General features: G+C 57.5%; 1 protein-coding gene across 2 annotated transcripts; it reads left to right on the forward strand.

Moving 5' to 3' along the window:
• Nucleotides 1–285: 285 nt before the first annotated feature.
• Nucleotides 286–15,454, forward strand: TRIT1 (tRNA isopentenyltransferase 1). Of its 2 annotated transcripts, XM_082071231.1 has the most exons (11): nt 286–490; nt 6,124–6,264; nt 6,696–6,794; nt 7,001–7,146; nt 7,996–8,138; nt 8,357–8,468; nt 8,861–8,973; nt 9,768–9,845; nt 11,585–11,694; nt 12,412–12,529; nt 14,880–15,454. In XM_082071231.1, the coding sequence occupies exons 1-11, from the start codon at nt 314–316 to the stop codon at nt 15,017–15,019; spliced, it is 1,377 nt and encodes a 458-aa protein (XP_081927357.1). In that variant the 5' UTR covers nt 286–313; the 3' UTR covers nt 15,020–15,454. The 2 variants fall into 2 exon arrangements, 1 of the variants encoding a protein (XP_081927357.1); XR_014185922.1 differs by lacking the exon at nt 14,880–15,454 and having other exon boundaries at nt 8,861–9,025.
• Nucleotides 15,455–16,078: the final 624 nt, after the last annotated feature.

Raw genomic sequence — 16,078 nt, forward strand, 5'->3', positions numbered from 1 at the left:
CTCTCCCTGTTGCTATGGCAACAGCCCCGCGCCTCATCCTCCTGCCCCGTTGCTATGGCAACAGCATCCTTCCCACCCCATCCCACCCCCCCAAAAAAACGTACCATGGGGCAGGACCCCACTCGTGGACACGGCCCGGGGGACACGAAGAGGGGCCGGGGACGGGCAGGGGACAGGGCCGGGGGCAACGGGAGGGACCCGCCTGGGGCCAGGAGCCCCGCCTGGCAGAGGGACACGGGGACACAGCGCCCAGGGCCCGGGCCCTTCCCCCGCGGGTGGCCCCGTCCCGCCCCCGTCCCGCCCGCCCGTCCCCATGGCAGCCGCCGGGCCAGGCCGGGCCATGGCGGCGGCCGCGCTGTGCCTGGGCCGGGCCCCGCCGCCGCGGCCGCTCGTTGTGATCCTCGGCGCCACCGGCACCGGGAAATCGGCGCTGGCGCTGCAGCTCGGGCTGCGCCTCGGCGGAGAGATCGTGAGCGCCGACTCCATGCAGGTACGGCCGGGCCCGGCCTGCGGGGGAGCCGGGAAGGCCGCGGGGAGGCCCGGGCAGCGGGAAACGCCGCGGCGGGGCCTGGGGAACGGGGAGGGCCGGAGCTGGGCCTGAAGGAGGCTGCGGCCGGGCCTGGGGACCGGGGAAGGGGGGAACTGGGCCCGGGGTCCCCGGTGGGGCCCTGGGCCTGGCTGGGGGTGTTGGGACGCGGCCTGGCCTGGTCGCGGGGAGCAGCGGGGCCTGGTCGGGGCCCGCAGAGGCCCAGCCCCGCGGGGCTGTGCTCCTCGGGGCACCCCAGGGCCGTGGCCCGGTGCCTGCTGGGGACAACCCGGAGCACGGATCCTGTCCCTATCCCGGTTTATTGTCGAGTGAGCGGTGTCACAGTCTCCCCCTTGCTCTGGGGGTCGGGGGGAGCCGTGCTGGCTTGTTAGCTCTGAGCAAGGCGGCACAGCCAAAACTGCAGAGCTGGGTTTGCTCAATCCCCCTCCCTTAACAATAAATTTACCTTTTAGAAGGAAACCAAAGCAAAGGTGTTATTATTTTAACCCACAAAAAGCTACGTGAAGGTGTAAGGAGCATTTGGTTAAGGGAATGCAGCAGCTGGAGTCAATCTGTAGCCAGGAATACCCAGGATTGCCCCTGCGGGTGTGGATCTGCTGACACGGACCGTGGGTTTTGGGCGACGTGGTGCGGGTCCTGCTAAGAAACCGCAGGTGCATTGAGGCCTTTGGGTGCACATTTCGGTTTGGGATGGTTCCTGCCTTGTGCCTCCCGTCCCGGCGGGGGGACCCGGGGAGGCAGCAGCGCTGGCTGGTCCGTCTGTCCTTCCCAGGCCGTTTGGTGGACGTGGGACACGGCAGCGGAGGCGAACGCTCCCTCCTCGGTCACCGGCACAGGGACACCGGTGAGATATGGGAAGGAATATTACCAATGATACTTGCTACTTGCCAGTGACAGTCTCCATGGTTTTATCTCTTATTGCAAGTGGCAGTGCAGAATATATATCTCTCTATATATATTACAGTCTGGGTCAGTAAACACCAAGGAGCTGAGCCTCATATTTTTAGTCCTGATTGCATTCGGCTACAAGAGCTTTGTCTTGAATGAAGATTTCAGCCACCGTGGGGATTTTGTTGTTGTTTAGCAGAATGTTTTCCTTCCAATCAACACTTTCACTTTGCTTTTTATGTAATGCGTGAACTTTCCATCAAGTTTAACATATTAATTATGCTTTTAAAAAGGTGTTTTCTGGCAATAGGTGTTTTTCTTTGCCATTTGTGCTGCTCAGCGCTTGACTGTCACTGTCCTGTGGCCGCCACCCGGTTTCCTGCGCTGCGGCTGCTGATACTGGTCACTATTTGTATCCCGGAGAGTTAGATTTAAAGACTGTCTCTCCTGAATTTAAACCAGGCATTTGGAAAGCTTTAATTTATTTTATGGGATGTTTTCCTTTCGTTCTTGGGGAAAGAGTGTTTGAGGTCTGAGCTGAATTGACAAAACCTTGGAGGGCAGAACGTTCACGCGAGATGCAGAAGCTTTGGCCAGTGCTGCCTGGCCCAGCCCTCGTGAACCACCGGGCATTGCCGGTGTTGTGAGCCCATAATTCCTAACGAAGGGCGTGCTAACGAAGCTCCTGGACCCCGAGGTGGGACTGACTGTGGGCTGGTTTTCTCCACAGACCCTGTCTGGGCTGGGGCAGCTTTTAGTCAGCTGCTGTTAAATTTCTGAGGTGAGTTACTCTGCTCTAGTGCCCGCGTTGGAAATGTCTCTGAGCAGAGCTCAACTAATACCGACCTTCCTGAGCAAACAAGCCCCTGAGCTTATTTTCATTTCTTTGTGCCTGTTTGTGCACTGTGAGCGCTGAGGTTCTCGGACCTTGCAGTGACTCCCAGCCCAGTGTATGACGGGCTTTAATACCAGGGCAAGCGCTGTTGACTCGAGCGACCTGCGAACACGAGGCTCCTGCTGCATCCCGAGCTCTGCAGGCGTGGCTGGAGCTGATTGCTGTGCTGCGGATTCTCGTTTCGTGCTGGTGGGTGTTTTGGAGCGTGTATTTTGTGCTCTGGTTGTTTCAGTCACACTATGGGAACGTAGGTGCTGGGAGGACTCTGGCTGTAGGCGCCCAATGGCATCCGGGCTCGAGTGCCTCTTGTCCTCCTTTCCTTTTAATCTCATTCTAGCGTGACTGTGGAGCGAGAGCTGAGCAGCTCCATTACTTTTATCCCGTAAGGCAGCGTGTTTTCGGGGCAGCGAGGCGGGGGAGCCCTGTCTCTCAAGGCGCAGCCTGGAGCAGCTCGCGTCGGCGCCTCCCCCACCACGCTCCAGTAACCCCCGTGCCCCGCTTAGGTGGCCAACTGGGGCTGCTTTCTCGCTGGCTTTGTTCCCGTGGAATATTGTCTCCCCGCTGCCACGCGGAGCTGGCTCCGGGTGTCCTCGCGGAAATGTCGCCGGGTTTTAAAACTCCCGTTGCTCGTTCTCGACTGACAGCTGCCAGCGAGCGTGTCACCCGTGGTCCCCTCTGTCCATTCATCGCTGGGCCCTGCGCGGGCTCTGCGGAGCTCTGACAAGCGCTGGCAGCGTTTTGGGCAGCTGCTGGGGCTGGAGCCAGGCTGGGGAAGGGGCTGGGGAGCCCCGAGCCCACCTGTTCCCCGCACAGACGCCCCTCTATCTCCAGGGCGTTTTTGTCACGGCCCTGAGTTGCTGCGGTCGAATTACAGATTTAGCTGCTGCCTGCGTGCAGCTCAGGAGCTCTGCTTAATCTGGTGGCGTTTTAATCTTTCTTTTTGTCCTTTCTGTTGCTGTTAGTTGTCCCAGTGAGTTTCCTTTAGGAGTCAATCATTCCCAGGGAAGCCAGGTGGGGTGAAGCAGGTCCCGTGTCCTCATTCCTGATGGAGCAGCGAGTGCGCAGCCATCCTGGTGCTGGTTTGCTGGAGCAGCCCCTCCGCTCCCAATCCCACTGTCCCTTCTGGATTTCACGGATTGAAGTGGCCATGCTGTCTTTCTCCAGAGGCTGTTGTAGCACACATACATTTACCAGTTAGTGTGTCAAGTCAGGACATCTCAAGAGCCTTTGCTGACGTCCTTCTCATGGCAGGGAGAGCAAGTTGTGATCTCCTTGCACCTTGGCCTGGTTTGGGTCTTCCATGCTTGTCTCCAGCTGGGAGATCCCTTGACCCTTGTGAAATCTTCACGCTCTTCCTGGCCATAGGTGGCTCGTGTCACTGTACTGCACAGCCGTCTTTTCACCTTTTTAGCCTGGAGAACAGGAGCTGAGGGGAGACCTTCTGATCTCTGAACTGCCTGAAAGGAGCTTGGAGCCAGGGGGGGTCGGGCTCTGCTCCCCAGGAACAAGCGCCAGGAGCAGAGGAAGCGGCCTCACGTTGCGCCAGGGGAGGTTGAGGTTGGATCTGGGGAACAATTTCTTCCCCAAAGGGCTGTGGGGCATTGGAACAGGCTGCCCAGGGCAGTGCTGGAGTCACCATCCCTGGAGGGTTGGACAGACGGACATGAGGTTCTCAGGACATGGGGCAGTGCCGGGGATGGGTTATGGTTGGACTCCATGACCTTGAGGGTCTTTACAACCAAAATGATTCTGTGATTCTATAACACTGCGCTACCTGCACTCAGGGCGAGGACAGTGCCTTTCCCCCTCTAGTGCAGATGGGGACAAAGGGACAGAATTTGGGATTGCGCATGAAACTGGTTGCAGAGTGAGGGTTTGGGAGAGCCCGCTTTTCCCAGGCCACAGAACGAGGATCCTCATGGACACCATTTCCTGGGGTTCGCTTTTTTTGCTTCTCCTGCCTCAGTTTCCCCACCCTTTAACAGGGGAGAGGGTGCTGGGAGCCGTGGGGCTGACGTGCCCGCGGTTCCAGCGGCAGAGGTGGGAGGACACCGTCAAGGCTAAGCCCCTTTAGTCCCCGGCTTGTATTCGGTGTCTCGGAGTCCTGCTGCTCCAGGCTGCCACTAATCTGTTTTGGGGCCTTAGAAAGCAACAAAGGCTTATCTGAGCCATGGGCTGAAAATAGAAATGAGTGTCGGGAGGACGTCTCGGTGCGCGGCCCTGCCGGCAGCCAGCTGGTGGAAACCTTCTCTGGGCTCTGCCGGGTGCGTGTAAAAGGCCGCCTTTGTTTCCTTCCAGCCCACACACTGACGCTGCATTCCTCCTCCTCTTGTTGCCAGATATTCAGGGAGGCTCTCGGTGTTTTAATCTCCGGCAGAACCTTGGGGGATTGGAGCCTGAACTGTAAATCCCGGCTCTGCCGGCACAGGGCACTGGGAGCTGCCTCCGAGGCTCTGTATCGACTGGGATTCCAGGCAGACGAGTGGGAGCTGGAGGAGCCGGAGGGGCTGGACTGGCCTGTGCCGGGGGGAGAGAAGGCACTGAGCCAAAATTTGCTGAATTCAAAGGTTTTCGGTGCCACTGGAGACCTGTGTTGAGCAGCCTGGGTGATGGAAGGGGATCAATAGGCTGCAACCAGCCACGGGGCACATTGGCACAGAGCTCCTGGGCCTCTCCTGCTGCTCCGGGCCCTGGGGCAGCTGCAGGGCAGAAAAGAAAAGCATTTGCTTGCCCTCCCGCTCCCCCCTCGCTTCCTGCCCCCGGGCCAGACTTTCTCCGAGAGGAACCGTAACTGGGGCTGGTGCTTGTCCTCCAAAACCAAGTGCAAGAGTTGAGCAAGACGGGGAGTGTCTGCCGCGCTGCAGCCACTTCAGCAGCTCCGGGCAGGATCCGGCTTCCCCGCTCCGCTAACCTTGGCTTGTCCTTCTTGCCTTCTGCCCGTGGGTCACCTCTGTGTCACCTTGTCCTTCTGTCTGGGACCAGGGGAGGCGGCGAGCGGAGGTCGCGCTGCAGCTGGAGTCTTGGCAGCTTCTCGGAGGGTTTTAGGGGAAAAATTGTTTCTGGAGCCTCTGGCTGGGGTGGTTTCTGAGTGAAGGGGGAGGAAACGTGTACAGCTGTTTCCAGTGCCTCTTGTCCCCTGCGCTGATGTGTTTTGCTCCTCTCTAGCCCTGACGGGCTCAGTGAGAGCAGGAAGCAGGTGCTATGCCAGGATTTTGTGGTGTGCAAGGGCTGAGAGTGTTTGTGTGTGTTTAGGAGGCTCTGTGGAGTTACACGTTGCATCCGGAGATCACTGTGCATTATGAGAAGCAGCGATCCTTGTCCCCAAATGAGACTCAACGCTGTGCTGGAGAGAGGAACATCTGAGCTTTCAGCGGCAGCAGATGAGGAGCCAGGAGCTCTGTGTTTTGGAGCCGGGCTCGGCTGGTGCCGCTGACCGGGCTCTGACACCGCGCTCCCATGGCTCGAGCAGCCTTTGCGTCCCACCCGCGGGTTATATCAGAGCAGGGAAGCAGTTGCGAGCGGTCGGGCTCACGGTTCATCTCCTGTGGGCAGGGACAAACACCAGAGAGAGGCAGTTTGGGCAGGAGCAGGTGTTGGCGAGGTTCCTGCTGCCTCGCCTGAACAGGGCACGTGCCGCTGCCTGCGCTGCCCGCGCTGCCCGCGCTGCCTGCTGCTCCAGTGAGGGCTTGGGGGGTGACAGGGCCAGGCAGCAGCTCTGCCTGGGGCAAGGAGCGGTGGTTGGTGGGGGTTTCATGGGACGCAGAGGTGAATGATGGGCTCTTCTCTTCCCCAGGTGTACAAGGGCTTGGACATCATCACCAACAAGGTTTCTCCCCAGGAGCAGCGTCTGTGCAGACACCACATGATCAGCTTTGTGGATCCCCTTGTCTCCAACTACACGGTGGTGGATTTCAGAGACAAAGCTGTGGCGCTGATATCCTTTCACGCCGCACTCTGCCTGGCCGAGCAGATACCGACTTTCCCCTTCTACAGCCAGGCCTGCAAGAGAAATCAGTGTTTGACCAGCCTTGGGCTCTCCACATCGCAACTGCCTCTGTTTTTCAGAGGATGCTGCTGGCAAAGGGGCTTGGAGCTTCTTCGAGCAGCTAATGCTCAGAGCAGCCCGTCCTCAGGGCTGGGAGCGATCTCTGCTGCACAGCCACGTGTTGCCCTCCCCAGCTGTCCTTGGGTGTCCCCAAGTTTTGGTGGCAGCTGAGAGAGGACAGTGAGAGACAAGGGACACCTCTGAGCCTGTCCTGCAGCCTCCATGGGGCTGGGACAGTGGGGTCTGGGCTCCAGGCTGCCTCTCCCCACAGCCCCTCCTCCCTGCTGTGCAGCTTTGCTTCTGCTCCTTGACTCTGGCACATTGAAGATATCTTTGCCCGAGACAAGATCCCAATTGTTGTGGGAGGAACCAACTACTACATCGAGTCCCTGCTCTGGAAGGTCCTTGTCAACACCAAGGTACTGCTGGAAAGCTGCGCATCCCTCTAGAAAAGGGTGAGCCCCACTTTCAGGGCAGGCTCCTTGTGACCGGGCATGGTGCTTCTCCTGCTAGAGTGAGACCCAAAAGCCCCTCACTCATCCCGTGGGTCTGGGGGATCATTTTGCGTGTCTTGGCCTTGCACAGGGATGGGTAGCTTGACTCAGGGCTGCCTTGTGCCCTGCAGAAGTCCAGCACGTCCCCCAGGCCCATCACTGACAGGAAAGTGGAGCTGGAGCAGCTGGACGGTGTCGAGCTCCATCGTCGCCTGAGCCAGGTGGACCCGGAGATGGCGGCCAAGCTGCACCCGCACGACAAGCGCAAAGTGGCCAGGTGAGCTTGGGGTGCCAGGGCCCAGCACCCCTTCCTGAGGGAATCACCTGCCTGGGAACACAGCAGGATGGGCTCTCCTGTCCCAGGTGGGTGCTGCCAACCCCTTAGCAAGGTTCCTGGGGACCTTGAAGGTTTTGGGAAGCTCTCTGGCATGGAAGAGCTTTGGCCATGCAACCCCCAGCTTGAACTGCCTTTGGGGTCTGGGACAGTTGGTGAACCAGGGCTGCTCCCGCTGTGGTGCCCCAGCAGCAGGGTTTATCTGGAGCTATTTAAAGAGCAAGCTGCCGTGCTGGCTGAGTAACATACCTGAGCTCTGTGGGAACAGCACGGCAGCAAGACCAGGCTTGCTGCTTCAACGGGCCCATCCCAGCCGAGCCCTGGCCCGGGGGGTGCAGAACGCCGCCCACCCCATTCGCACGGTGCAGGAGGACAGAGGGCTGGGCGCCCTGCGTGGTTTCCTCCACCTCCCTGGCTGTGCAGGGCTGAGTACAGCACGGTAACGCTTCCAGAATTGGCAGCATTGGCCCCTTCCCTGCAGCCCTGCCCGGCTGGAAAGGGCAGGGCTGGAGCCAGAACCATGTCCCCTGCGGGGCTTGTCCCCGTGCCAGGCAGGAGTGGGTGGCTGTGCTCTGGGCTCCTCGGGTGCCATCGCTGTGCTCTGCGCTGCACCCCCAGGACCTGGGTGTGCTTGGGATGCTGGGCACGGGACGGGGTAGAAATACCCCACATGAGAGGGTTGGATCGCAGCAAGTGTCTGCGGTTCCCTTGGCTGGAGCCCCCGGGGCTGCTGGGGAAATGGAAAAGCTCTTCCTTGCCCAGCCTCTGAGCTCTGTCTGTCTCTGCTCACAGGAGCCTCCAAGTGTTTGAAGAGACGGGGATCCCCCACAGTGAAATCTTGCACCAGCAGCAGGAGGAGGAAGGGGGGGGACCCTTAGGGGGCCCCCTGAAGTACCCACATTCCTGCATCTTGTGGCTCCACGCAGACCAGGCAGGTGAGAGCAGGCCTTGCGCAGCTCCTGCCCGGCTGAGCACGCTGCTCCTGCCCCAGCCTCCTCCCTGAACAAGACACCAATTCCTTTGGCATCAGTTGCTGTGACGCGGGACTCGGTCCCGAGTGGATTGGGAAGCTGGCGGTGCTGAACCGTGTCCCAGCATGTTGTCCAGGGCACGGCTTCGAGCAGCTGAGTGTGTCTTGCTTTCCTCCTCCCAGCTCTGGACCAGCGGCTGGAGAAGCGGGTGGATGACATGCTGGCTGCGGGGTTGCTGGAGGAGCTGCGGGACTTTCACCGACGCTACAACCAAGAGAAGGTGGCCGAGAATCGGTGGGTGACAAGCCAGCTCCCTCTCTGCTCCCAGACTCACCTGCCAGACCCGTGCAGCGCCCGACACAACTCCTTGCAGCAGCTCCGATGTGTTGCTGCTCCCAGCTCTCTCCTGGCAGCACCTGCTCCTTTGGCGGAGCCAGCAGACGGGATGGGTTCCATTTTTCCATGATTCCATGATTCTGAAGCTGACATGGGCTGGCACTGCAGGCACTGATCTGTGTTCCCGTGCGTGCCTCGCATGGCTTGTCCCCTGAGCCATGGGCTTGTGTCACCTGGGGAGGTCTCTGCAGGGTGAGGTGTAGAGAGCTCAGCTCTTTTGGGGAGGGTTGGGGTCCCCCACTGTTCCGAAGGAGGTGGCCTTGACCCCTGCCTCTTGTCCTGTTCTCCAGGCAGGATTACCAGCACGGCATCTTCCAGTCCATCGGCTTCAAGGAATTCCACGAGTACCTCGTCAGTGAGGGGAATTGCTCACCTGAGACCAGTGCCCTGCTGCTGCAAAAAGGTGGGAGGAACACCCTGCGTGCCCTGCGTTCCTCAGCCCCACGCAGCTCCAGGTGATGCTTCTTGATGGTCTGAATCAAGCTCACACCCAGGGCAGGTCTTGATGGAACTGAGCTGCACCTTTCTCTGTGCATTTTCCACTTCTGCCAGCCCAGAGGGGCAGGGACTCCTTTTTCAGTGCTTGGAATCATAGAATAGAATCACAGAATCACTTTGATTGGAAAATACCCTCAATATCATAAAGTCCAACCATTAACCTCACTCAGGCACTAACACATATCCCTGAGAATCTCATCTATACATCTTTTAAACCCCTCCAGGGGTGGTGGCTCCACCACTGCCCTGGGCAGCCTGTTCCAGTGCCCGACAACCTTTTCCATGAAGAAATTTCCCCTAATATCCAATCTAAACCTGTCACGTGCCATTCTGGAGTGTCTGGACCGATGCGCTGTTAGAGGAGAGAGCTGCTCCGCTTCTCAGCGAAGGCCCCAGGGTGAACTGGTCTGTGTCGAGGAGGGTTCAGTGTGAGGTGGAGATGGAAGCTGAGAAAACTACAGAAATGATAAAAGGCTTGAAAACAAGTCTGGTGCAGAAGGGACTTGTTGTGTCTGCTCAGGAAGATGATTACAGAGGGATATGATAAGTCTGGTGCTAAATATTGAAAGGTTTTACAGTGGTAAACTGTCTGCTGGGCCCGCTGCGGGTAGGACAAGGAGCTGTCACCCTCTTCTCGCTCTGCTCCAGCCCAGCTTGCAGCGTTGCACTGACCTTTGTTTTTTCCCTTTAATTTCAAAGGGATCCAGGCCCTGAAACAGGTGACCAAGAAATATGCCCGGAGGCAGAACAAATGGGTCCGAAACCGCTTTTTGAGACGTAAGTGTCACATCCACCCACCGGGCTCTGCCTCGATTCCTTCCCACCTGTTTGGGTTGCAGAGCAGCCACTTGGCGCTCTCGTGACAGCCCCCCCGGCACTGTCCCTGTTTGTCTTGCTGCAGCCTCTCTGCCCAAATGCTCGGGAAGCCAGAGCTCTTTCTCACAGCTTCTTCTGTACCCTTGGCTGCTGTCAAGGGAAGGTTTTCCTCTCCCAGCAAAAGTGCTATCGGGATGGTTAATACCCCAACAGAATAAAGTGAGCAAAGGCTCATCCATGTGGCGGGCAGCAGTAGATCACAGAATCACAGAATTGTTTTGGTTGGAAAAGACCTTTAAGACCATCAAGTCGAACTGTTTCCCCACCCCTGGCACTGCCCCATGTCCCTGAGAACCTCAACTCCATGTCTGTTCAACCCCTCCAGGGGTGGTGACTCCAGCACTGCCCTGGGCAGCCTGTTCCAATGCCCCACAGCCCTTTGGGGAAGAAACTGTTCCCCAGATCCAACCTCAACCTCCCCTGGTGCAACTTGAGGCCGTTTCCTCTCATCCTGGCACTTGTTCCCACATCCCTGCAGCCTGTCCTGCCGATGGCTCCTGAGGGGCTCAGGGAGGGGGTGCCCAGCAGGGTCCCTCTCCCCACGCACCCACACACGGTCCCTGCGGAGGGCGAGGAGCCCGGCTCCCAGCTGCCCTCCAGACGAGGAGCAGGAGGCCGTTGGCTGCTCTTGGCCTGTGCCGCGCTCACCATGGTGGCCCAGAGCCAGCAGGACTTCCCCGTCCCAGCCCCAGCCTTGGAGCGGGGCCAGCAGCAGCAGCTGGGAGCCGGGCACTTGTTGAAAGGTGCTTGGTAGGGGCAAAACAACAATAAAAATGTAAAAAAAATAAATAGGCAGGGAGAAATTGGAGTCAAAAGACAGGCTTTGAACGGGGCGCAAGAGCCGTCCTGGAGCCGTGTGCTCGGTGGCTGCGGCTCACCTTTCTGGTGGCAGGTGTGCTTCAGATCAGCTTGTTTGTGGTTACGGCAATAAAAAGCAGCACCTGCTGGCGCCTGGCACGCGGTGGCCTTCGATGGCTTTGTCCGAGCGGTGCGCCCGGTGGCTGCGGGCAGGTGGGGCTGATCTCTGATCCGGCCCCGCTGGGCTGCAGTGAGAGCCCCGTGTCCTCACACCAGGCCGGGTGAGGCCAAAGGGGTGGCTTTGTCACTGCGCCTTGTCACATTGAGACACGAATAAAGCATCTCCTGCCATGGCTTGCTGCTGGGAGCCGGGAGCGTTGGCCCCTGCAGCCGCATGAGCAATTTCAGCTCTGATTTGGAGCCTGCACCCGCAGATTCCTCGTCCAGACTATGTGTCTGCCTCTCCTTGTCAGCTCGGTGTGATGGCTTTGTGCTTGGATCTGGTTTTTTGATCTTCCGTGGCCTCCCATGGACCACAGCCGTGACGAGGTGTTTGCTGCTGTGATGGGCTCTTGGCATGCTCAGATTTCCTGATGCTCAGACAACCAGGAAGATGCTTGAGCTCTTGGCTGTTCTTGCTCTTTGTGAGAGTGCTTCCCCCCCCCAGGCTGAGGTCTTTGGTAATTTGGCTCTGGAAAGGCTGGTGCTGTCTGTTTCAGAATGCTAAAGGACAGCTGGATAAGAAAGAGCAGATCCCCCCATGGTGACAGGGTCACCTCATGGGTGCTGGGACACGATGCTGGGGGGTTCTGGTGGTGACCAGCCTTTCTGTGTCTCCGTAGGTCCCGGGCCCAACGTGCCCCCGGTGTATGGCTTGGAGGTGACTGATCTCTTGCGGTGGGAGGAGGATGTGCTGAAACCTGCTCTGGAGATTGTGGAGAGCTTCATTCAGGTAACCGGAATGACCACATGAGCCATGACGGGGAACCCAACTGCTCAGTAGTCTCCAAGCCCCATAACTTGGCACTTAGTGTCTCCCATGAGCAGGGCTGTCTGTGTACGTGTCCAGCCTTGGGCTTTTCTCGTTTGTTGTCTAAGCTGAAAATTTCTCCTAATGCCCAGTACTCCACTTGTCTTGCATGGTAAAACTGCAGTGTCTGTCCTGCTAACTCCAGTGTCTGGGTATGGCAGGTTCACAGCCCAAACTCAGCCAAAGTGAACACAGCCAAGCAAATTTTCATAGTAGAAACCACTTTGAGCCAATATAGAGGCTGAGGGAGCTGGGGCTCTGGAGCTGGAGAGGAGGAGACTGAGGGGGGACTCATTCCTGGGGATCAATATGGAAAGGGGAGTGTCAGGAGGATGGAGCCAGGCTCTTCTGGGTGACAACCAGGGACAGGACAAGGGGCAATGGGTGCAAACTGGAACACAGGAGGTTCTGCTTAAATATGAGAAGAAACTTGTTGGGGGTGAGGGTGGCAGAGCCTGGCCCAGGCTGCCCAGGGGGTTGTGGAGTCTCCTTCTCTGCAGACATTCCAACCCGCCTGGACACCTTCCTGTGGAACCTCATCTGGGTGTTCCTGCTCCATGGGGGGATTGCACTGGATGAGCTTTCCAGGTCCCTTCCAACCCCTGACATTCTGTGATTCTCTGAATATTTAATCTACAGGGACGTGAACCCCCGGTAGAGCCTGTGAGGATGGAGTACGATGTGAACGAGAACAAACGGAGTCATCGCGTGTGTGAGCTCTGCGACAGAGTCATCATCGGGGACAGGGAGTGGGCAGGTAGGACCTGGTGGGGGGCGAGGAGGGGACAGGGAGGGGACGCAGCCAGGGACGGAGCGAGGCCGTTCTCTGGAGCAGAGCAGAGCGGCTTCCTCGGCTGTCTCTGCTTGGCTGGATGACCCTCAGCACCTGGTCTTGGGCTTTCAAGGATTGTTTACAGCCCGGGTGTGCAAGCAGCCATTTGCGAGCCCGGAGGGGCTGCGGGAGCGGTGCCACAGCAGCCATCTGTCAGCTCCCCCTTCCCCGCCCCGGGAAACGCTGCCGCTCACTGCCGTCACGCCAGACCCGCCGATCCGTACGGAGCGTTTAGTCAGGGCTGCTGGTCCTTTTCAGCACTTCAGATACTTTGTCAAAAAGCACAGAACAAAATTCTGTTGTGTAAAAGGAAAGTTCGTAATGTTTTTAATAGCTGAGTTTTGCTCCAACTTCTCCTATTTGTCTGTTTTCAAAGTACTCCTAGCTGTAATGGTAATAGAAAGGGCTTTTCTATTTTCAATAGACTTACTTTAAAAGAGCTCAGTTGGAGTCGGTTTAACTCAGTGAGTTTATCTGTGCTGTGAGGCTCATGCTGAGAACCAGGAACAAAAAGTAGTGGAGAAACTGGCTGCAGAAACGCAACTGGTAAATCTCCACGTGTTGCCCAAATGCAGCTGATGCAGACACAATGCAAAGATGCATTTCCCAGCTCCTTGCTCATCGGATTTGAACGAGTCGCTTATCCCTATTGATCCAGGGAACTGCTGAAAGCAAAGATGGAAGTTGGCTCAGAATAGGAAGCTTGTTGTAGGGAGATTTTAGCCAGTCTCAGTGTTGAAGGAGCTTTACCTGCTCCAGAACTAGAGGACTCTGAAGCTCCCAGGATCCATGTCATCCTCCCACATCCAGCAGGTTTTATGACCGAGCAGGAACTCCTCAAGGTCTCCAAAACCCCCGCAGCTACGTGTCCTCTAGGGATGTCACCCCAAAATCTGATCGATGGTGACAAGACCCTTCTCATCCAAGACCAGCTGTTGTTCTCTGCATCCAGCTGAATTTGGCTCCAATCCCCAGCGGGTGGGAGAAAAAATGGTCCAAAACCTGGGTGTTACTTGTAACTGCAAAGTGTAAAAGCTCAAAGGGAAGTGAAAACGATCGTGGGAGCTGAGTTGATTTGCAATCTGGTCTTACAGATAGTTCTGGGAACTGCTTCCCATTACCCCCCTGGCTCTGGAAGGGTTTTAAATTGTATCTAATTTTACAATTTGTATGGACTTCAAAGAGCAAACCTCCCCAGACAGCCGCACGAATCTGCGCTTCTTCCAGCCACCGTCAGCTTTTCTAAGCTTTTTTTGGTGTTGCTTGTGACAAATTCTAAGAGGTAAGACTTTATTTCAAGCTGCGGGTGACCCTCCAGCATTGCAGCAGCAGGTTTGCAGGTAATTTCATCCTTTGGCAGAAAAGGATGACTGGAAAACACCCGACGGCCTTGATTCGGTGAACACATACCCTCGTTTAATTAAGGCCCTGCTTGAAAAGGTTGCTGCCTTAATTGCTGCTCAGATCTCTTGGAAACAGCAAAACTGCCCTGCTAAGGTGGTGCATTGGGCTGGTTAGTCAAAGCACCTTCTCCTTAGATAACAGCACCGATAGCGGAGGTTTTGCTGTCCTTCACTGTGTGATTTCAAGCGGAAATGCAGCTCCTGCTGCCCCGCAGTGTCAGTGCAAGGTGCATCCCTGGGGCTGCGCCTCTGTTCCCATCGCATTCTTGCTGAAGGAGCTGGAGGCCTTGCCCGGGAGTTCTGCATAAACACAATTCTGCTCTGCGCTCCGTCCCCACCGCTCTGTAGCTGCTCAGGACATCCCGGCGCTGCAGTGCAGGTATCTGGGGTTACACATGGTCCTGGCCGCGCTCCACGGGCTGCCGGGAGTTGCACAACCTCACCCGCATCCCGCGATGAGCCGCCTCTTGGGTAACGCTTCCCTTTCTCCTCCCGGCGTCGTGTCTCGCTTGGGAGCGGAGTTGCTGGGAGAGTTGTGTCCTGACGATCCGGAGTCCTCTGCATATGCAGAACCAGGATTTTTCCCTCTCCCAATCCTTCCTGGAAGGCTTGGAAGGGTTGATGCCTTCCTGTGTAACCTCATCTGGGTGTTCCTGCTCCACGGGGGGATTGCACTGGATGAGCTTTGAGGTCCCTTCCAATCCTTGACATTCTGTCCCACTCTGAGCCTCGGTAGTTTGGCCTGGAAGTGTCCTGAAAACCCAGGGCAGGGCTTGGGAGTTCACTTTTCAGGGGGAATGAGTTGTACGGGAGGATGGGAAGGGACGGTCGAGTTCCCTTGAGTTAAATGCTCTGTTTGCCTCTTCCTGCAGCTCACACACGATCCAAATCCCACCTGCACTACCTGAAGAAGAGAAGGAAGCTGGAGGCCGCCAGCCGCGCTGCAGAGACCGAGGGGGACGGTGCGGGCACAGCGATTTCGGGCGAGGACAGCGTCCTGCCTTTGCCATAAACCTGCAAACCACCTGGCGAAGGCAGCAGCTGTGCTTCCACCTGGACGGCGAGGAAGCGACTTAGTCCTGGGTGGCCTTGAACGAGCCGAGTCATTTTTTGGGGGATGAAGCAGGTGTGTAACCGACGGCCAAAGCCATCGGCTGTGTCAGATCCTCTTTGTGTGGCCCCACGGCGCCGTGTTCCCATGGAAGGGCCCGGGCGAGGCTGTGGGAGCATCCTGCCATGCCGAGCGTTCATTCCTGCCAGAAATGCAGCGTTACCCCTGCAGTGGCTGAGCCCATCCTGCTGGCACGCGAACGTGTCATTCTCAGAGACACAAACACCCCGCGCTCCTCCAGCTTGGCCAGGAGTGCAGCTCCGGAGCTGAGCGAGCTCTTCCTGCCTTTATTGTGGAGAGGATTTTCTTTTATATGGAAATAAAGTTTCAAGGTTATTGTGGGTTCTCCTCACTATTAACAAGCGCTGTTTTCTTGCTCTCTGTTTTCTTGCTCTCTGTTTCCACCTGGGCGCAGGGGCGGGACATCCAGACCTGGTTCTCTTTTCCAGCCACCTTTTCTGCCATTTCTGAGCAGATGTTCTCCGCTCGGCGCAGGCGGCCTGGTCCCTGCGCACACAGCAGGTGCAGAAGGAGCTGGCACCTGTTAAACAGGAACTTGGAAATGATCTCATCAAGTTTGCAACAGATGAGCCTTGTCCTACTTAAAGCTGAATTCCCGGGGGTTTACACTGTGGTTTGGCAGCAGGAACCGGCCCCGCATTTGAATCCAAGTTGCTGAGCAGCAAATTCCTCGTGCCGCGTCCGCGAGGCAGTTGGTCTCTATGGTCTTGCTCCTGGGGGACACAAGCACCGGCTGTGCCACCGCGCTTCCCGCTCTGCTGGAACCAGGAGGGCCTTTCCCAGGGCTTTTGGGATTCTCCTGGCAAATGCCATCAGGATGGTTCTTCCTGGGTGGGTTTGGGGTTGGTAGAGCACAATGTTTTCCTTCGACTGCTCGCGATGCACCACGTGGCGAGAGCGCAGCCTGCGAGGGGAAGGGCTGCGGGGGTGGATGCTCTG

The sequence above is a fragment of the Streptopelia decaocto genome (assembly GCF_964273445.1).
Source record: "Streptopelia decaocto genome assembly, chromosome: 23".
Taxonomy (NCBI): domain Eukaryota; kingdom Metazoa; phylum Chordata; class Aves; order Columbiformes; family Columbidae; genus Streptopelia; species Streptopelia decaocto.

Coding starts and splice junctions, on each gene's coding strand:
- TRIT1 (XM_082071231.1), top strand. CDS start 314: ATGGCAGCCGCCGGGCCAGGCCGGGCCATGGCGGCGGCCGCGCTGTGC. Junction 6,265..6,695: donor GAGACAAAGCTGTGGCGCTG/ATATCCTTTCAC, acceptor TGACTCTGGCAC/ATTGAAGATATCTTTGCCCG. Junction 7,147..7,995: donor GACAAGCGCAAAGTGGCCAG/GTGAGCTTGGGG, acceptor CTCTGCTCACAG/GAGCCTCCAAGTGTTTGAAG.